This window comes from Acartia tonsa, chromosome 6 (genome assembly GCF_053477335.1).
Source record: "Acartia tonsa isolate MP-2025a chromosome 6, ASM5347733v1, whole genome shotgun sequence".
Classification (NCBI taxonomy): Eukaryota; Metazoa; Arthropoda; class Copepoda; order Calanoida; family Acartiidae; genus Acartia; species Acartia tonsa.
In genome coordinates this window covers 24,451,535-24,469,215 of record NC_137265.1, presented here as the reverse complement: position 1 = coordinate 24,469,215, position 17,681 = coordinate 24,451,535, and the positions used below count along the sequence as shown (strand labels likewise).

Here is a 17,681-nt window from a genome sequence, read left to right as displayed (position 1 = left end):
CACGAACTGACTCACCCTTTTGTTTATTCAGATTATGTGAAGACCTTTTGACGAACTGTTCCATATTTGTTTCATTCAATGATTTCTTTAGTCAAGTAAAGATTATCAAAAAACGCTTTTTCGTAAAATTTTTTGTATTACATTCCGATTACTGTTCTTTTCAATAAAATATTAAGATTTTGATAAATAAAGATCCCCCAGGGCTCTACCCCCTGGCCCTCCACCTTCCCATGGACGTACTGCAAAGCCTCCCCCTCCACCAAGAAGTGTTACTTCAGCAGCCCCACCTCTACCACCTCAAATGAGAGGTGGGCCCCCTCCTCCTCCACCACCCCCACCACCAGTAGCCCCACTACCACCTCCCCCTCCATCACTAGCCCCAGCTACAACAGCAAACACAACCAAAGGAGCACCAGCATCATCATCAGGACCGCCATCAATATCAGCGTCTAATTTAGCGGCAGCAGCTTCCAAGTTGCGCAGTCATCAGCCATCCGCACAGGAACAGCAAGACAAACCACAAGATCTTATGTCCTCCATAAGGTAATCTTTAGAGATTATGCAATAAAGATATCCAGTATAATAATTTCCAGTATGGCTTTGAAACAGATATCCGATGGATTATAACTAGTTCTCAGCTAAACTGAAAGATCATTTATGTATAAATATATATCACAGATTTTACAAGTCAATATGGATTTATGCCTGTTGTTTTTTTTCTCTCAAAAATCATGATCATCATGATCATTTTCCGAAAAGAAGTTGTATCAACTTTTTTTTTATAGCTAGCCGGTCCTTTTAGTAAGTAGTAGATGTAAAATTTTTCATAGAATTCAGATATGCAATCGTTTTTTTTGTAGACCTCTTATTTTTAAAGTAATTTAAGTTTTTAAAAAAAAATTAAGTCGATTTTAAGGTACTAAAATGCAACAAAAAAAAGAAAGAAAATGGCCATTATGAACAAAAATAGTAAGATCTTTAATTTGACACCTTACTTTTTCAATTCTGTCAGGTAATTATTGAAAAAATCGATTTTTTTAAACCCATGAGAATAAAAACTTTGAACTCAATTTTATCATTTCACAAGTAAAAAAATATGGGTTCATATATACCTTTAGAATCAGAAAAATATTGCGAATCCATTGTAAGCAAAATTGAAAAAAAAAGTTTACAATATAGTATATAAACTACAATAAAAGGAATTATATGAAAATATCATATTATATTGTACAGGCAACGTCTTAACTCTTTAATTGAGTATAAAAATGGAAAGGGGGTATAGAGGGGGTAAAGAGGGGGTAAAAAAGGGAAGACGATAGTGTTGCCAGAACAAAAAATACAATTGGCCATTTTTTATTTTTTTAATTTTTTTACTTTTTTTCAATTTTGCTTACAATGGATTCGTAATATTTTTCTGATTCTAAAGGTATATATGAACCCATGTTTTTTTATGTCTGTTTGAGAAAATATTTAGGTCTAAAGTTTTTATTAAACCGAGGTTAAAAAAATAGATTTTTTCAATAATTACTCAACAGAATTTTAAAAGTAAGGTGTCAAATTAAAGATCTTACTATTTTTGTTCTTACTGGCCATTTTCTTCTTTTATTTTGTTGCGTTTTAGTACCTTAAAACCGACTTAATTATTTTTTAAAAAAACTTAAATTACCTAAAAAATAAGAGGTCTACAAAAAAACCGACTGCATATCTGAATTCTATGAAAAATTTTACATCTACTACTTACTAAAAGAACCGGCTAGCTATAAAAAAAAAAGTTGATACACCTTCTTTAGTTTGGTTTTATTAGGTTAAAACAAACCAAGACCAAAAAAACTTACAAATGTTAATTAAATTTTTTCTTGAACAGATAAATAGTTAATGTGTTACCCACATATTGACGGTCTGAACAACAGATGGGCGGACCTGTAGCCTAATCTAGATATAGATTAGCTGTGCTACTAAAAAATAAAAATATTTATTTAAATTTAGGGATTGGAAGACAACCATGAAGCTTAAGCCAGTAACTGAAAGAGCCGCATCAAACAAATCTGAAGTTTCAGCGGATAGATCGGTAATTCTTATAATTATATGTATTATTTATCCAGGATGTAAAAAGAAATTTAGGATATAAAACGGATTTTTAAGACTACTTGTAGGGAGCATACTACTAGAACTGTCATTGCCTAGCTAATTAAATTTTATGTAACTAGCGGATTAGCCCCTAGCCTCTAGGGGCTTTGCCCCAAGAAGTAATTAAAAAAAAACATTATGTTTCATTATTATTTTCACACCCATGAAATTGAATTAGGCTCTCAAACTCAAAGCTTACATGACAAAAATATTTAGGGAGGACCGCAGTCAATAGCTGATGCCATGAAAGAGGAGATAGAGAGGATGCGAAGAGATATGAATTACTCCTCAGACAGTGGTGATGATACAGATGATGATGATGATGACTGGGTCAATGATGATTCAGATTAACACACAGATGGGCTTCAAACTGCTTATTAATTTACTTTGCACCTTAAACTTGGCGACAAAATTTCCTATATTCATTTTGTCAACCAAAAACTGAGCTGTATCTTTATTCATTAAATTCGATAAAACATGGATCTTTAAATCAAAATGACAGTGCTGAGCCAGAACAACTTTGAAGACACCCGCCGGCTCACAACTGACTTTTTGATTTAAAGATCGCTATTAGGTGAGCCGCTTTCAAAATCGTCTCTCTAGGCATCGGCAGTGATTTAAAGATCCAGCTCTGGTTGATAATGAAACAAGGATGACAACATCCATAAGTAGCGGAGCTCAAAAATCATGAATGGATATCGGGGAAACATTTACTGTAGAGCAGTGTCATACAGTAAAAATTATATTTGATAAAATAGGGAAATCATGAAAACTTTAAAATCACAAAAACTTAAAAATCTAGAAATCGATCTAGCATCCCAATCAATAGACAAATCTTAATGAAACTTGGTGAGAACATGTAGAATGTATAATTAATTATTCCCTCAAAATTTCAGCCCTATATCTTGAAAAGGAGATGAGAAAAACACTGAAAATCTAGGAATCGATCTAAAAAACAGACAGATGGACAAAACAATGTATAGATTCGATAGGCATTTATCATAGGAATCTTCACTAAAAATTTCAGCTGTCTATCTTAAATAGGAGCCGAGAAAATCACGGTTCCACCTTTTGGTGTCTGACGGACAGACGGACAGACAGACAGACAGACGGACAACGGACGGATATTTAAAATTATAGAGTAGCTTCCCAGTTTATCGAATTAATTTTACTACTTTGCTTAATAACATACATTTATTTCTTTAATATATTAACAAAATAATTATTTATGCTTTATTTTTGTAGCTTTTAATATACATATATTATCTAATTTAACAATAAACTTTATAAAAAAAAGTTATTTAAAATCTTAAGGAACATTAACAGAATAAAAAAATAATTAATTAAAACTACTAAAGATGTATTTCTTTTCACAAACGCTAGCAGCTGGGCCCCTAGCATCTAGTGGCTCTGTATTTGAAGGAACTAGAAGGGGCTAGAAAAATAGATTAAAACCATCAAAATACCCAGATCTGAGCCATTGCATGACCTGTGTGATATGAAGCTTACCAATAATAGAGAACCCACTCGGTTCAGTAGTTATTGAGATCTTAAGCTTCAGACAAAATCCCTAATACTATAAGTAGATAAAAGAAAAAATCTGAAGAAATATATGAAGATATATAAAATATGTTTGTGTATGTGTTTTCTATTTAAAATGTTAATGCATTTTATACCGCGATACTTTTTATCTCCTTCACTTCTTTTTTCTTTTCAACCCGTTACAGCAGAAATTTATTTTCCTCCAAAATCAGGTATAGTTTTTTATCTCATCGTATTATAGACAGCTTTCCGCGGATATTGATATGATTTTTATTTTAATATTTATGAAAAATTTTCTCTTTTACGATGCGATACATAATTTTTCAGTATGACCACTGACCAGTTCTAATCCAATGGATATTGATCGGTTTCGAAGCCATACTGTAAAATTATTAAGCCCATTATATCAATGGCTACGGTAAATTTAAAAAATGTTTTAAGTATAATATCATTCAGAAGAAAATCTTCTAATATAATTTCCAAAAATCTTCTTTTGTCTTTATCTTTAGTTTTAGATTGACATGCTGGAAACAATTTGTAATGTCTGAATAATTATATAAAATTCATTTTTTTGTGGGTTTTGCATATTAATTTGAACAATAAAAAAAAGAAGATGTAGCAAAGGGTTAAGAACACAAAAGTTATTGTGAGAAGAAAAAGTTTTTCAGCTTTCCAGCATTAACATAAATATTTGGATAATCTCAAAAAATGTGCACACTAAAAAGCGACATTATCTGTTTTATTTTGATTTGCATTGCATTATTTAATACCAGTTTCTACGCACCTAGAGGTCTCTAGGGACACTTGTAGTCGGGATGGGGGGAGAGGGGAAGGATCGATCACTCCCCATTTACAAGTAAAATTGTGGTACCCTCCTCAAAAATAGTTGTAAACATTACCGGGACCGATGACAACCTACATTGGGAGATCAATATCGGTTCAGCGGTTAGCAAGATTCTTCGGTTCAAACAAACAGATAGACACCCACACATAGACACTTCTATAAAGCGCATTTTTTGAGTACACCAAATATTGTGCATTTACAGCCAATAAAATGTTACAATTTATAGAGCAAAACTTTACTAAATTTAATGTCTGTCCATCCGAAACAAATAGCTCAAATTGTTAAGTAAGGATTGTCATCTATTCGTGATTATAAGTTTAAACTTACAAGATAGTTATATAGCTACTATGTATAATCTGGAAAGCGTAGCAAATCTTTAAAAAGGTTAAACGTCCATTTTGATACCTTTTATAAAATTTTTAAAGTATGAAGCATCCTGAATTTTATGTAATTTTAATAGATTCAATTAAACTATAAATAGAACTATATGTTCAGCTTCACCTCTATGGATGTTGTCATCCTTGATACCCAATTTTTTCACATGTTTTCATGAATATCTCATTTGATATTTAAATTGGATAAGGTGAATTTGTAAAGAGTAGCAACACAAGAACTAATGGGTCTGATTTAGCGTAGTTTCCCATACATATCTGAAACACTGAGTACTCGAATACCTGTACCATTCCAGGTGAGAAAGGGGGACAAATATGAACAACAGAATATCCCTAAGCAAAGGCTAGGGTCACAGCCACAAGTATTTATCTATTCTAGTACAGTATAATACAAATTGAGGCTGACCCTCTAGCATCCAATATTTGATTTCTCTATATTTTCAGATTTATAAATACATAACTCGTTGTTTTCTCTAAATCTATCCGTTAATTGCTTGACAGACTTACAAGATGAATTGAAGAATAGTTGCATATCTAATAAATTGGGATGTCCTTTACTGACATACTGAGTGCATGTAACTAATTGATAACATTTAATTTCCATGCGAAAATAATCTGAGGTGGATTCTTAAAAAAAACAATTGTCGCTGAAACGGCTAAAGTAGCCAGATCACCAAATTTTATTTTGTACAAATCACAGAAGGGTTAATAACTTAATATTCTATCCATTTTTTGGGGAATTTTTAATGTGACTTTGGAAGATTTTTTTTTACAAAAATAATTTTAGCAACCATAGCCGATTCAGCGATGATTATTTTTTATGAATCCACCTCTGGTGCTTTCACTCATAGCATATCTGAACAGAGAGGGAGGGGACATTGGGCTATTTATTACACCAGTCCCCTAAGTTTTATAATAACGTTCTTTTATTCGTGGGCCCAACAACTTTGGGGACTCTTATTGAATTTGATTAGTTGGTTTCAGTAAGTGTCAAAACGTTCTAACCGCCAATTTAAATATACGGGGGAATATTGGGAATATAATATTTGGGATTGGAGGTGGCAATGAAAATTTTTCCAGAAGTAAAGGTAATTTTTTCTATTGTTCGTGCGATAATACCTTATCTACTCAATTTTAACCGTTTTTGAGATCTTGCTTATTATTTTGAATAGCTTTGATTGTATGAAACGTAGTCGTCCGTGTCTTTATAACGGTTTAGACCAGGGATCTAAAGTGATAAGACAATGTTCAATAAATTGCTGTACATCAGCAAATGATAATACACAAAATTATCTCTCTTTTATAGTACAATCATTGGGTGAAATTAATTAAAATACTTTAAAGTCTCAAACTTGAAACCAACGAATAAGAAAACGTAATTTCAAAACTTTGGGGACCAGCCCATTGTCCCCTTCCTTCATCGGCTTAAAAAATTACCGCAATCTTGAACGCGATTACAAAAAAAATCACTAAACCTCTTAAGAAAAAGATTCGATCATATAATTTAAATAAATATTGTACTTTGATATGCTGGATGGGTTAAGGTTTTTTCATGGATAGGTACAAATATTTAATTAGCATTACAGGCAAATTAATCTAGAAAAATGAAAGAAATGTCTGTATTAGTTTATAGTTATAAACAAAATGGTTAAAGTTAAACCCGCCCTCATTATATGGTTGAAGTATAAAATGTAACCATAGATACCAAAAATGTACTTTTACTAAATAAATTTTGGTTATATGTGTCTGTGAATTAAAAATATTACCAGCTTCACAAAAGATTAAAATTTTAAAACATAAAAAATGTCTCTTTTTAGTCTTTTAATGTTTAAATTTGGTTGGTCTATTTTTATTAAAAATAAGATGGTGCAAATGAAGTTTTTTTTGTATCTATTATATAAGTTTTTATTAAGGTTTTTATTGTTGTGATTCCAATAACTGCTACACCGATTAAGTTTTCCATTTTAGGAAAGCTTCACATAGGATTGGGATGGTTTTAGACTATTTCATTTTTCATTAGTTTTGAGAGGTGTTTAGGTGATTTTCTGCTCTACTCTACCCCAAACAATACAGAGCCACTTGGTCCTCCCCTATTGTGCCCTTAGAGACCTCTAGAGTCGTAGCCGACAGTGCGCAGCTGCTACTTGCACAAAAGTGCTATATTGTGTGTGACCTCACAAACAGAGAGCCAGCAGTGCGCAACTGCCGTGTGCACAGTGCTGTGTTGTGTGTGCGCGCACATACAGAACATGGTAATAAAATATTTTTCTTAATTTAAATGCAAAATTTTGAGGGTGGAGTCTAAACTAAAATCATATTTAATCATAAATTTGGATTATTCATTTTTCATATGCACAAACCGAACCTTTTTTCAACCCATTTTCCCATATGTTTAAAATGGACCCCTTTCAAGAAATTTTTTTTTTGGTTTTATAGATATTCTACAATATTTGTCAGTTTTTTTGGTGATGCAATTGGCATGACGTTCCATAGAATTGAAAATCGATCAAGAATTATTTTATTAGATGGGGTTTTTAGTTCCCACTTCCATCTTTTCAATTTATGGAAAATAGTAAAAAACCTGACCATGAATGTAAGCATCTTCCCTGAGAGAAAACATGTATCTAATTGTCATCTAAAGTGACCAACAAACAGATGGTCCAAATAGAATTGCAACTTTTTTTTGGACAAATTCGCCATTGTTAGTTAAACATTTTATGTGCTTGTACCCTAATTCAAGGAATATTTTACCAGTATTTCTTCGAATCCGATTAATATACACTGGATTAGAACCAGTTCTCAGCTATATTGAAAAATCATGTATAGCATCGTATTAGAGACAATTTTATAATTTTATGACCCACGGATAGATGTCTATAATAAGATGCGTCAAACATAAAGTTTTAAAGGTTTAAGATATTTTTCCCCCTTAATTGATTTAGAAAAAGCAAAGCATGTTGGAAAACGAACCACCTTGTTAATTTCAATGTTCATTTTTCCAAAACTTTTTTTGGGTAGATTCATAAACAACACAAAATGAATTGATTTATGGATAAGGGAGTAATATCCTGAAAATTTAATACGGTCCTATGACAAACGCAAGAGTCCCAAACGCAGGAGTAGACACTTAACCTAACCTATTTTAGACCTTCTTTTAGGTTTATTAATGCCTAACCCCTGCGGGGGGCTTATTTGTACATTCATATCTTAACCTAACCTAATCTGTATAGAAATACTTGATTGAATTAATATTTTAACACTCCTGCGTTTGTCCACTCCTGCGTTTGGGACTCCTGCGTTTGTCCTGGAACCTATAATACATCTTGTGTTGCATTAAATAGGGATATTTTAAGGATAGTGATTTAAAATTGGGCCCGTCAGCTGTAGTCACAATAAATGTAATCAGTATGTATTACCCATACAACTACCTGGCTTCAGTCTTGAGAACATTTTTCGTCTGCTAGCAAATTGCTTTTTGCTCCTTTGTAGCGACTTGGCTGTGTTAATATTTACGATTCTATCGGCTGATATTCAAAGACACAATATATATGTATACATTTAACTCTTTTCCCCTCTACTTTTTACTCTAATATAGCCGAAATTAGCCGTGTAACCTACAAAAGCCACAATGTTAGCAACAGCCATCCTAAGTGTTAGATGACCTAAGCCACATCTTTTAAAAGATTGTAATTCGTTATAAGGATTGTTGTTTGTTTTTAAGTTATTTAAGTTTATTAAATATTTCACAGGCAACTCAGGGATCTAAATTAGAATACAATTGGTGGTTGATACGTTTGAACACTTTACTAAATGAACCAAGCAATCAAAATTCAATGAAAGTACTTAAAGTTGTAAAGCTAACGAATAAGAAAACGTTACTTTGCAACTTTGGTGACTAGTGTATTAGACAGCCCAATATCCCATACATCCCTGCAAGCAGCTACTCTTCTAATGTTAAACTTTTAAGATTATTTTTTGTTTATTTGAAGCGAGAATATTTTTTTTCAGATTCTTTATCCGTTTGCATATATTACATTATACAAAACATATAGATTGCAATATGTCTACACAATTATACATACATATATAATATATGCATTGTATATATGTAAACATAAATTTGCTATTTTTATTCAAAACAAAATTAAGAAAAAAACATTTTTTTTTGTTTGTTTGTTGAATTAATGCAAGAAAAATAACACTGTACCATATTGTATCTTTTTGTTATTTAAGGAGGGGTTTTTTATGCAACCATCTCGTAATCAATGATTAAATGGCACTTAGAATTCGAATTTCGATCTGAAATTTTGCATGAATAATCCTTGGTAGGTCTATTTTCCCTAAATCGAACAAAAAGTTGGAAAAGTAACGGCTAACGGCTGGCGGCTCAGCCGATTTGAATTCTTTGTGCCATTTAATCATTAATTACCAAATGGTTGCATTAACCCTCCCCCCCCGCCCCCCCCTTTATTGGTATGTAACGGACAAACTAATGGGCAGACAGACGGAAAGACAGATGCACATACAGACGGACAGACAGATGGACAGACAGACTAAATAACAGATAAACGAAAAGTCTTAAGACAGACGAACAAATGGAAGTAGGGCCTGACTGACGGAGAGACAGACGGATGGACTAATTTATAGATTTACTTCGCTACTAAAAAGCTGTAAACTTGTAATTCTCTGTTTGTGAGATGATGAATTGATGTGGCCATTTTTACTTGAAAATGATTTTGGAAATATTAAGAATGTTGACAGAGGGATTACAAGGGAGGCAACATTCTAAACAAGGATGACAATATCTATTAGTTGCGAAGAGATAAAAACTATTACGTGCTTTAGCTCAAAGAGCCTATTAAGCAAAGAACCCTTCGCTCTTATTAAAAATAATAATTTGTAAATACTAATTTAAGTACCAGGAGGGAGGAGTCAACAATTCCTGCCAAAAATGAAGGATTGGGGGGGGGGGGAGTGTAATATACCATCTAGGTCGGCAATCCTCTACGCCACCCTACACCCCTTGTAAGATTTTTATCATAACTTTAGAAGTGTCTATGCTTTTCATCATCATTCAACGTTTGATTTTGAATCAATAGGATGATCATTTTATGTCAAACTTTAGTTAATTACTTCTTTAAAAGCCAAGCTTTTCTATAATTTGGGTAGGTCAGTCCGTCACGGACAATTAGCTATTTTCGTTAATTATACAGGTTAAAATTTTCTTCTCCATTTTAAACTTTGAATGCTGATTCCTGTAACATTTAGGTATGATTTAGGAAGTGTAGCAACATATTAATAATTACCAGTAAGTCGGTACGTCCAATCAAAATATGCTGGTTTTTGTACTTTTTGAAAACAAATGTTTGTATGTTATAATTATGATTTTTGGAATACCATAAAGTAGACTGTTTTAATGTTAGTTTGTCCTACCGTTTTGCTCTTATGGATGTTGTCATCCTTGTTTATACAGGATTAGAGAGCTACGATAAACCAAACAATACTGAGATTTTAGAGTTATTCTTTCGACATTGAAACAAACGGAATATAAATGTAGAAAAGCTTTGAAAAAATCAAACATAAATGCTATGGAATGATTTTTTAACAAAGGAAACTTTTAATCTTTTTAAATCAACAAAAAGAAATCTTTTAAATGGTATATTAAAAATTTTAAAAATTGGTAAAAAAGGCTAAATATTTTTTGAATTTATAATAGTTGATTATTATCATCGTATTATATACAGCTTTCCGCGGATATTGAAATAAAAATTAAGATTAAATCAGTTTTGTTCACCCCGAGGGGCCGCAGGCCTGGGCTAACAAAATTGGTATTAATTTTATGTTTTTTATTTTAATATTCGTGGAAAATTGTAATTAGATGCTACACATGATTTTTCAGTATGGCTAAGAACCATTTCTAATCCAGCGGAAATTAATCGCTTTCTAAGCCATACTGGAAAAATTCTAAGAAATGCAAAAGTTACAAAATTAAAGCCATTCTAAAGATCTTTTGCTGCAAATAAGAAAATTACTAACCTAAATTTTGTATCAATTGTTTATTGTATTGCGAATATTTTATTCTATTTAAGCCAGGGAGGAAAGGAATATTAGACTCTTAATTAATCTGGTACCCAAACACTTCCTCTCACTCGTTGAATTTAAACTTTGGGTACTTCTAATTAATCCTAATTTGTTCGTTGTGTCAATTACTTTTCAACCAATAATTTTAAGGAATAATTTTGTCTTTCACATGTTTATAATTTTATCGAATAAGATCTCTGGTTTCAGCCAAAGTTTTTGCTGGAATAAATATTGTAAAAATACAATTGTACAAAAATATTCAGTGTAAGAAGTTTGTTTGTTGTAAGATGACCAATTACGGACGTTATCTGAAATAGCATAGCTATGCTAAAAGTTATTTTATGGCCCTCCTTCTATATAATATACTTGATAATATGACAGGGTAAAAATTGTCGTCAATTTAGCTTCCTAACATAAGACTCATTTATTGGTAAGTTCGTTCATCCAGTAAGGGGATGGGGATGGCATCTAATATAGTCCATGATATTGTTCATGTTTAGTTTAGGTATTGCTTTTTAATGCCTCCTTTTGTGATGTAGAATTAATAAAGCTGTCTATATAAATATAATGATCAACTTATTAATTCTTACTTTTGTTCTACCAGAAGTTTAGTATCAATAGTTATACATTTCTTGGGCTATTTTTTTAAAAAGAGGTTTTCTTTTCTTCCTTACAAAAGGATCTCTTATAATAATTACTTTACCCTACGTTAAAAAAACTAACGAAAAATACAAAAAAAGTTTTGAGTCAAGTATAGTTCATGGTGAAATATTGCTTGTTCTTGAGATTATTAACGCCGGGATTGTTTATAAGTTAAAGGTAACCAGGAAAGTTAAACATTTGTGGCTCTGGTATAATTTCTTATAATGCTCGGTCCAGGAACCTTGTAATATTCCCAGGAAGGAATCGTCACCAGCAATATTTCACCTTGAATTGCACTTGACCCAAAGTTTTTTTGAATACATTTCTCTGTCCCTGGAAAAATAAGGAAATATAAGAAGGACAAAACTGATTAAAGAAGGTGTCATGAAGTTAAATAAAAAGGTTGCAAAGTTGTTTAGGGATACAGGGAAAGGACATTGGTTAGAATTCTTACCAAATAATTATCGTGGAAGATTAGAGTAAAACAATAGAGGGTAAAGGGGTTAAATAACTGTAAGTCCCCACCCCGTGAACCCTGTGCAGACTTTCAATTGGTTCTTATATCAGCCAATAGTATCGTAAATATTAACACAGCCAAGTCGCTACAAAAGAGCAAAAAACAGTTTGCTAACAGACGAAAAAGGTTTCAAGACATGGGTCAGGTAGTTGTCTGGGGTATACATCTATACTTATTACATTGAATCAAGATAGATGCCTTTTCCCAGAATGAAGTTGAATAAAAAGGTTGATAAGTTGTCCTATGTTTGTATTTATGTCTACGAGGCACAAAAAGTCTGTTTGGCTTAAAATGAGTAAGCACCAGGGAGTAAGGGACGTTCAAGAAAAATATTTTAATATACAAATGTCCTATCCTTCCAATTTACTATCCTTTCTCGTTGAATGTGTTTGCAGAAAGATCTCGTAGACAGCAGTCTTTAAAGAGGTAATTTTAATATATTTTATTAATACTTGTCCTTTCTCCCTGGTATGTGTATATAAGAAGGGTGTACATAATAAGATGTATAGTGGTAATTATAGGTAATTAATACTTGTCCTTTCTCCCTGGTATGTGTATATAAGAAGGGTGTACATGCTAAGATGATGTATAGTGGTAATTATAATCAATATATTTTATTAATACTTGTCCTCTCTCCCTGGTATGTGTATATAAGAAGGGTGTACATGCTAAGATGATGTATAGTGGTAATTATAATTAATATATTTTATTAATACTTGTCCTTTCTCCCTGGTATGTGTATATAAGAAGAGTGTACATGCTAAGATGATGTATAGTGGTAATTATAATTAATATATTTTATTAATACTTGTCCTTTCTCCCTGGTATGTGTATATAAGAAGGGTGTACATGCTAAGATGATGTATAGTGGTAATTATAATTAATATATTTTATTAATACTTCTCCTTTCTCCCTGGTATGTGTATAAAAGAAGGGTGTACATGCTAAGATGATGTATAGTGGTAATTATAATTAATATATTTTATTAATACTTGTCCTTTCTCCCTGGTATGTGTATATAAAAAGGGTGTACATGCTAAGATGATGTATAGTGGTAATTATAATCAATATATTTGACATGTTTTGTTCATCTATGAACATACAAAATCCTAACTTAAAGGACAAACAAAACCATAGATTGTATTATAACACTAATTTGATAAAGAATAGCTTAAAACTATTCTTTTACCAATGTAAAGCTTCCCTGAAATCCAATAAGTTTTTTTTTCGGACAAACATAAACTATAATCAAGAATATAATTGTCCTTGTTTTTCCATTACTTTTTCTTTGCAACTGTAATATTCATCTATCTTGTTTAAGTTGGTTTTAGACTTAATTAAATTTAGGCTCATTTCATTTAAAGTTTCATTAATGTATGTCAGGGAGGGAAGGGACAATGGGCTAATAATTACACCAAACATCAAAGTTTCATAATAACATTTTTTTATTCGACGGCTTTACAACTTTGGGGACTTCTATTGAATTTTTATTTGTTGGTCTAATAAATTGAGTGTTCAAACGTTTCAACCACTAATTATAATCTGCAGTAAGGTTAATTTTGTGTATCATCATTGTGAATTATATCGTCCTTTGTCTTATTCCTTAAGATCCCTGAGCGTATGTACATATTTACAAACTAATTAATATCAGCATAAAACAAGCATGAAAATTAGATTTAAATACAATTTTTATAAGTAGCGTAACTACTTTATAACAATAATAAATTTTACGAGTCTCTGCCAGCGTAAATTATATTTTTTTAAGCGGAGCTTTTCTATAATTAGGGTTTGAAACGGTTAACTCATTTTTTAGATTTAAACAGGTTAGAATTGTCATATCGATTTCAAACTTTGTATGTTGATTGCTGTAACAATAGGTACGATTTAAGAAGCGTAGCAACTTAATAATCGTTACCAGAAAGTCCGTACACCCTTTTAAAACATGATGTCCTACCGTTTCAGATCTTCGCTATTATTGGGGTTGTCATTCTTGATTGTGTAAAATTACTGATTAAACGTCACAAATCCCTTTATAATAATTAGAATATGTTATTCTAACACTATTGTTGCGCCACTTATGCTACATTTTATATTTTATTTTATCTATTTATGCCATTTGTTCTTTGCTTCTTATGGATGTTGTCATCCGTGTTTGCAAATTTTATTTAGGCATAGACTCATATATTTAAATGTAACACAAATGTCATATCTATTTGGTAGCAAAGCTACTATAATATTACGAAATGATCGTCCGTCCGTCTGTAAGAACCAGAATAGGGAAACAGTAAATTTCTTAGCTGCTATTTAAGATAGACCGTTGAAATTTTTTTTGTGAACCCATATTTTTCATCCTATGGATGTTGTCAGTTTTAGTCTTACATCCATTATTCATTTCTTGTTAAAACTGCTCTACAATTCTCTGTTTAGTTGGTCTGTTATTTGATTTGTTGTGCATCTCTACTGCATTTTAAAAGTGTTGTTTTTTTTTGGTCCATAAGGGGCATAGTTAAACTTATCTGATCATATTAAGACTCATAAGACACAAATTACTCATTTCACGCATTCTGTATTTTTTTTAAAAGGGTAAAAATCATCGATATGGACATGGCAAAAAAATGAATATCTAAAATAGTAAAAGAATCAAAACTATATTTTACTTTATGATACTTATTGAAAAATGACAAAAAAAGATTTATAATATAGAGTTAAAGAGTAGCTATAAGCTTGTTTAAAAAAGGCTAATAATGAGGGTAGAACATACACTCCCAATAACAAATAAATTATATATATATATATTTATTATCAAATGATTATACACTAAAATAAGGTCGAGGTATCATATAATATTTTTTCTTTTTAAAACTTTTTTTTAGTAGCGCAACAACAATATAAACTACAAGGATATGTCATTAAGTCCTATCATATGTTTAAAAACCATTGCTTATGTTTTACAGTTCACCTTTGGATCAATGTGTTATTATAACTACATTACTGTTTACTGTTAACACTAGCGGCTACGCCCCCTAGAAGCCTCTAGGGGCACTGATAGGAGGGGGAAAAGTCGACCTCATCCCATTTTAATTTAAATTCCAAAAGATAAGGATATTTTTTTGAGGGGGGGGGGGTGGGTGAAGACACCCTCTCCAAAAATAGTTATAAACCTTCCAATAAGAAGATTTACTTTAAAGGAGAACAATATCGGTTCAGTGGTTAATAAGATCCTTCGGGACAGACAAAAACAAAAATAAGATAGTATGGTTAGCAGGTTATTGCTGCGCTTTTTATTTTAAATGTATTTTTCGTAATATTTTTCTGTTCCTCTGGAAAAGGCGTGTCAGTCAATTACTGGTCCTGTTTTAATCCTCCGCCTATTACAGTAATGGTTCTCTTAATTGAGTTAATTATTTAGGTATTATTAACAAAATTGATAAACATTTAATCAATGTCAGTCCACATGCCAAAACTAGAGCTCTCTGTATTGGCATCGGATGATAATATTGATGGATAGATGTTTGGTACTTTATTTGATTTGTCGCCATAGAGTCCATTAACTGTTTCATATCTGAAAAGGAATATTTAAAGTCTAGATGAACAATCTCTTAATTGGACCAATAGGAACTTATTGTATGGACAATCAGCCAAATCCTTGGTTAAAAAGCATGCGTTTTTTTGTAAGAAATGGTAGTTATATTTTTATTTCATTCATTAAGTCAGCTTTAAATAATTGAATTTCGTAGGATAAATTAGCATAATTGAATCATATGGAATCAAATATAAAGTAAAATGTTTGTCTGCTAAAAATCTATTTGTAGATTTGATGGATTTTTGTTTCTGATTGACCCTCTAGGATAATAAATCTAATTATTTTATTGAAGTAATGTTGCTAATATATCAAGTTACAAGTTGTTAAATTGTTTCTCCATGTATATATAATCCAATGATTGTTGCCTCTTCAGCTGCTTTTTAATTTGTTACAAGCCACATGATGGCAGTTTTGAATTATTTCTCCATGTAAATTAAATCCATTGATTGTTGCCTCTTTGTTACTTGGTCTTGATTAAATGCTTTTTATTGCATAAAAAGTTTATTGAGTGGGTTGCCTCGAGCTATACACCAAAATTTGTGGTTGTACATGCGATTTACTAAAATGTACAAAATAAGTATAGAAATCTTAATGATCAAATCGATAATTGAATAATAGGATCAAATTTAGGAACAATCCGACCACATTAGTAAGAGTACATATTTAGACAGAAAGAACAGTGTTTTTTTTTTATTTTATTTATATATAATTCAGCTTATAAATATAGTTTAATTTCTTACGATAAAGCCCAAGAAAAGTGTTCTATACTATAATGGCTCATTAGCTTTGTAATTCATTGTAGAGTAGTTGAGATCTTTGAACCCTGTGCTGACTTTAAATTGGGTCTTTGAATATCAGCCAAAAACGGTGGATATATTAGCACAGCCAAGTCGATACAAAAGAGCGGAAAGCAATTTGCCAGTAGACGAAAAGGTTCCCACCTCTGGAACCATGTAGTTGTCTGGGTTATACGTATAAGTATAAGGTTCCATCCTAAAATACGCAATGTATGTATTTTAGTAAAGTTTTCATATAGTCACTGATAATGTAAGCCTAACATATACATCTATATATTGAAACCATATTATACATAGAGTTGCTATAGCATAAATGTAAAGATAATATCAAATCAAAATAAAATGATTATTAGATATGTAATTATAATATTCTTTTATATAAAGCAGTATGCTTTATTGCAATATATTGTCTGTCGCGAAGAATGTCGCTGAACCGATATGGTTCTCTTTTATATGAGAGCTTCTTATAGTTCCAGGGTTGGTTTCTAAATATTTAGGGGGAGGTTATCTGCACTCTCCCCATAAAATGTCCCCGACCTCCCCCCCCCCCCCAAAAAAAAAACATGATGGATGGGGTCTGCTCTGTTATTACTTATTTTGTTCATATTGTGATGTCAATTGTTTTTCTTTTATGGCGTTTTTGTGTAGTTACTCTTAATAATCTAAAAAAGACTATAAATAATCAACCTATACTATGTATTTTTTAAGGGTGGGAATATAGCCTAACACTTCAAAGAAAAATCTCACCAACCCCCAGACCCCCCCCCCCCCCAAAAAAAAAAGGCCTCTAGGAGAACAGCTATTAAAAGGACTCTCCACAGAAAAATCAACTTTGGATTTTTGAAAATCTAACCTGAAACTATTATTCTCTGTTCAATTTTAGGCATTTTTTGTTTTTGTGGCATCGCGATCGAAGCCCTTTGAAAATTTTGTCCGCCGCCTATTTGTACTGCCGCTATAACAATATATACTACACTTTCCTCCACTCAATATGTGTTCGCCGCTAAAGAACATTTGCTCCATTGCAACCGGCCGCTCTACGATTTATCCTCTTCCTTGACTGGACAATCCTGCCGCCTCCATTTTGTGTTCGCCTCCGCCAAATATAACTATCTTTTGCCGCCGTTGCCGCATTCATCGCCCTTCTCCGCCGCTA

The 17,681-nt window shown here is 31.9% G+C and overlaps 1 protein-coding gene across 1 annotated transcript; it reads left to right on the top strand.

Annotated features, from left to right (window-relative positions):
- Positions 1-191: 191 nt before the first annotated feature.
- LOC145322192 (uncharacterized) lies at positions 192-3,053 on the top strand. Its single transcript, XM_080164033.1, has 3 exons — positions 192-543; positions 1,987-2,068; positions 2,344-3,053. Exons 1-3 carry the CDS (start codon positions 302-304, stop codon positions 2,476-2,478), a joined length of 459 nt encoding a protein of 152 aa, XP_080020159.1. The 5' UTR covers positions 192-301; the 3' UTR covers positions 2,479-3,053.
- The last annotated feature ends 14,628 nt before the right edge of the window (positions 3,054-17,681 follow it).